This window comes from Pyrus communis, chromosome 8, assembly GCF_041283825.1.
Source record: "Pyrus communis isolate YQ-2024b chromosome 8, ASM4128382v1, whole genome shotgun sequence".
In the NCBI taxonomy this organism is placed as follows: Eukaryota; Viridiplantae; Streptophyta; class Magnoliopsida; order Rosales; family Rosaceae; genus Pyrus; species Pyrus communis.
In genome coordinates this window covers 1,178,928-1,183,827 of record NC_142572.1, presented here as the reverse complement: position 1 = coordinate 1,183,827, position 4,900 = coordinate 1,178,928, and the positions used below count along the sequence as shown (strand labels likewise).

At 36.1% G+C, this 4,900-nt stretch overlaps 1 protein-coding gene across 1 annotated transcript; it reads left to right on the top strand.

The window, feature by feature from the left end:
- Positions 1-205: 205 nt before the first annotated feature.
- Positions 206-3,646, top strand: LOC137718638 (11S globulin seed storage protein 2). Its single transcript, XM_068458188.2, has 4 exons — positions 206-360; positions 1,353-1,565; positions 1,990-2,701; positions 3,343-3,646. Exons 2-4 carry the CDS (start codon positions 1,367-1,369, stop codon positions 3,470-3,472), a joined length of 1,041 nt encoding a protein of 346 aa, XP_068314289.2. The 5' UTR covers positions 206-360; positions 1,353-1,366; the 3' UTR covers positions 3,473-3,646.
- Positions 3,647-4,900: the final 1,254 nt, after the last annotated feature.

Below are 4,900 nucleotides of genomic sequence, written 5' to 3'. Positions count from 1 at the left end.
AGTTAGACGCAACCACAATCACTCCAACATGTCCATGAATTCCAAGCCAATTTAAACTGTACCACTCACTTCCATATCAGAGATATGACTTTGGGCTTTGATAATAATTAGCCACGTAAGAGATTGCATGCACCTAGGGCTTGATGTGATAGCCTAATCGAATGTCTTCACACAATCTTTTGAAAATTGCACACGTGCCCATTTACTATTTATATATATATATATATATATATATATATATATATGCATATGTACATGTTGTGGACTCCAGACTTCCTTCATATATCCATAGTCATAGGTTCAATTTGCTGAAAAGTTCTCGATAGTTGGCTCATCTATCTTCACTCACGAAACTAGAAGGTGACATTGTCTTGCTTAATTGTATCGCTTTGTTTGTAGTCTTTGGTTTTCTGTGATCCAGATGCTTTATTATACTAACGTTTCCTTGGCTCTTCGCCTCTGTTGAGGGATCTTGTTTTTCTTGTTTAAGTTATGCATATGTAAGTTAGACTAGTTAGACGCAAGGTCTAAAATATCGATATATAGCCCAAAAATACTCGAAAAATGTTGAAAAATCTCAATCTTGCGCATAGAAGGATTCGAACCCCTCCCATTTACTCCTTCAACACCTTGATCACCATATCACTTATGTTTTTATGAAAATATGCTAAAATATTTATATATATGGTTTTGTTTTGAATTCTTTTTGCAAGAAACAAATTTGCACATGACAATGAATCTTTGACAATTTCTTTTCAAGTATCTACTTTTGACACATAGAGATGATGAAGATAGTGAAAATTTTGAACCTCATAGGAACTCTATGTGGTACTAAGTCACTCATGTATCTTACCATGCAATGTATAAAGTGTAAAATATTGTACTAATTCATTATATATAAATGATTATGGTGTGTTTAAACTTCTTTCATTAATTACTACATATTTTCTACACTCACAATGTTTGCTAGCTCGTTATATAATCAACTTAAATCAGTTAAATCCATCATGCAATGCATTTCCTTCAAATTTTTTGTGATAAACTAATAGATAATTGCCTAAATAAACATCCTGCAAAGTTTCAATAAAAATTTCCAAGTTTTTCTTACAGTTTCCGTGGTTTTTATTCAATTTTTATCGATATCGATAATATCTCAATATTTCCATCAAAATTTCTGTATTTTTGGACTACCGATATTTCCGATATCATCGATATTTTAGACCTTGATTAGACGATAATTTGAAATCTCTCTTCTTGTAGATTGGATTGGTTAAAAAAAAAAAATTGTCTTGTCGTAAAAGCTAATTAATAAAAACCGATATTGATTTGGCTTTTTGGATGGTTTTTTTAAGGAATAATTTAATCAATGGATGGGATGGACTTAACACCCGAGTCAGCTCAAAAGTTGTTTGAAGGAGACGGAGGAGCATATTACATTTGGTCGAGTTCAGATGCTCCGGTGCTTGCTGAGGCCAAGGTTGGTGCAGGCAAGCTTGTTCTTCAACCTCATGGGTTTGCACTTCCTCACTATTCAGATTCCTCCAAACTGGGATATGTTCTTCAAGGTAAGTAATAACTAATTAACTACAGCCTGCAAATACATATATAAATAAATGCATTAATAAATATCATGTTCACGTATGAGAGATTTTTTTTTTTATTACGTCTAGAACACGAGAGAATATCATTGTCATTGGAAAGTTTTTTTATTCAAGTGTCCATCCAATTACAAAATAACATTTAGTGTTCTGTCTCGTATTTCTAGTACACTAAAAAATCTCCTCACCTACATATTTGCCTATTTTAATTATTTTTTATTTTTATTTTTTGTAATTAAGAAAGATGGAAAACAAAAGTTTGTTATTTGTTCATCAATGCCCTTATTATATAACTAGCTATACGATCGAAAACAAAAGTCATACTTAACTTGCTAGACTATAATGCTTATATTATAGTTGAAGATCTTAATTAGCTCTAATGGTGATGCAGGTGATGATGGATTAGTAGGAATGGTATTTCCTAACACATCAGAGGAGGTGGTGGTTAAGGTTAAGAAAGGAGATGTGATACCAGTACCAGTTGGAGCAGTCTCATGGTGGTTCAACAATGGAGATCGCTCTGAGGAGCTTGTTGTTGTTTTCTTGGGTGAAACTGCCGGAGCTCACATTCCCGGCCAATTTACGTATTTTTTGATTGCCGGAACCCTAAGTCTACTTGCAGGTTTCTCAACTGAATTTGTCAGCAAGTCCTTCAACATCACCGAGGACGAAGCTGATGACATCACCGAAAGCCAGACTGGGGTTTTGATCATCAAGCTAGGTCAAGATGAAAAGACCAAAATGCCCCTTCCCAATCAGAAGCTCACCCACACACATGTTCACAACATCACTAGTAGTAAAACTACAGCCACATTGACTGAGAAGGAATTCCCTCTTCTTAAACAAGCTGGGTTAAGTGCGAACCTCACGAAACTCGAGGCCGACGCAATTAGCTCTCCAATTTACGCACCTGATTCCACAGTCCAGGTGATTTATGTTGCTCGAGGGAGTGGCCGGATACAGGTTGTGGGTGTTAACGGTCAACGTTTGTTGGACGCAGAGGTAACTGCCGGCCAACTGCTTGTGGTACCAACGTTCTTCATGGTTGCTAAACTTGCAGGACAAAATGGGTTGGAGTGTTTCACTGTCATGACCAGTTCTAAGTAAGCACATTGAGCTGTCACAACACCACTATAGTTCCAATAGTACTTTTTTTTGGCTATTTATTAAATGAATTCATTTCCATAACGAAGTACAAATGATTTCATTTGGACACACAAAAAAATTGATGCGCATATTAACGTAATCTATAGATCTCACGTATAATAGTATAATCCATTTGTATTAAAAAGGATGGAGAATTCTCTCGCCTCCTAATCTCTTCTCTGTCTCCTTTCCTCCTCTTCTACTTGAACGGTTACGATTAAGCCACGTCAACATCTTATATTATATTGATTGTTTTATAGCTAGTGACAATAAGACAAAAACTAATATGTGAAAGGAGAGGAGGAAAATGGATGAGAATAGAAGAAAAGAATTTCAGTCTATTAAAAAGTATGTCAGTGTTGTATCTATAAATAGTTTTATTGCTGACCATTATTGTTGTGCAAAATACTTTAGTTTCAGTAAGAATGAATAATATTGAAATGACACAACAATACTACTTCAATTTCGGTAATTTTTTTTTTCCTTTCTTGATGAAATTATTTGGAGACTGAAATATTGCTGTACGAAACACTGTGTGTATATATATGTGTGTGCGTGTATTAATTTTGGGATAACATAATTGGTATTATTTTTACAGGCCTGTCCTAGAAGACTTAGCTGGAAAGACATCAGCATTGGGAGCATTATCACCGGAGGTACTACAAATAGCCCTTAATATAAGTCCAGGGCTAGAACGACTTCTCAAGTCAAAGATTAGAAAGGGCTGATCGATCATGATCAACGGTTCAACGGCCTAATAATTTATCTTATATATATTAATAAGCAGATCATCGTGCATGATATATTACTGCAATGCAAGAGTGCGATCAGATCTTTCTGGTTATCTTTATTTTTATGCGATTTTCTTGAATAAAATTCTGCGAATGGATTACGGATGACAATGTAAGGATTCAGTATTCATAAAATAGGACATTAAAACTCCTAGAAAAGTAAAAGATTTCAGTTAATAATAGAAATATAATAAGCCACAAATTTAAAGCAAGATACATGCATTATAGCTCTAAAAATGCATATATTTTTTCATATCATTCTAATCCCTTGATGCCATAGCTGCCACTAATTTTATGCAATAATGATCTTGGTCCATGGCCTGCATCAGGTCGCTAGCATCCCTCTTTTCCTAATTACCATAGCAGCTGTTATATGACTTCATATAACAACTAGGGTGGAGCTAAGGTGATGCAACCGAAATGCACCCAAGTATTGTTTCATTTCACAAAGCACCCTACTGAAGCTACTACGCATGTTATCTATAGAGGTCCAATTTTCAAAAGAAAAAGCTGGCCACAATCATGTTAGCTACTCTACATGAACAAACACAATGCGTCTCTAGAAAATATACATCCAATCCAATCAGTCTCCGGAAAATTTAAAGGGAGCAAAATAAATGTCAACACATGCTGTCAACAGTTTTTCTTAGGAATTATATTGAATGGGTCGATCCTCCCCTCCCGTCTGTTTTAGCAATTTATCTTAAGGTCTCCGCTCTAAGAGCTCCCTGGCAACAACAGAGGAGCCGACCCACCACCCCGCCGAGGCAGGCTTTTTTGTTTCACAATAAGACCTGGACGATTATCCCTACCCTTGATAGCTTATGGGTTTACGTCCATCCCCGATTGGATACTTTTGTTTAAGGATACACGGTACTTTCTGCATTCAAACCGGCCAACAAAATCCAAAAGTACCAGTCCGTGCTCACCGAACTATATATTCGGTCTTCATCAGAAAGACACTAATTGAGTTCTGGTACTGGTGTAACTGCAAAGATTCATGTGCACATCGTTCAAACCATTCAATTTTCAGTAATTACTAATGCTCAATGTGCAAAAAAAAAAATTTGTACCTGTTTGGGTTAATATTTGAACCTTGTGCTGCAAGTGTGTGGAAGCCCAGAGATACCAATTAAAGGGAGACTTGCCCGAGGCCCAAACATCAAGCCCAAAGATAAATTGGCGCCTTCCCATTAATGCATAGGCTATGTGCCTATGATTTAAATGTCAAATGATGGAGACTAACTCACAATCAGCCAAAAAGCACTTTTTAGTGGCAATACAAGTAAAAGCTGATGACTCACTACCCTCCAAGTGCTTTCGGGCAAAGAGCAAAGTCACTGCAGTCGGGCTAATATGCCTATA

Excerpts from the sequence above, each read along its gene's own strand:
- LOC137718638 (XM_068458188.2), top strand. The coding sequence starts at position 1,367 with ATGGATGGGATGGACTTAACACCCGAGTCAGCTCAAAAGTTGTTTGAA. Across the intron at positions 1,566-1,989 it reads ACTGGGATATGTTCTTCAAG|GTGATGATGGATTAGTAGGA; the intron begins GTAAGTAATAAC and ends ATGGTGATGCAG. Across the intron at positions 2,702-3,342 it reads ACTGTCATGACCAGTTCTAA|GCCTGTCCTAGAAGACTTAG; the intron begins GTAAGCACATTG and ends TTATTTTTACAG.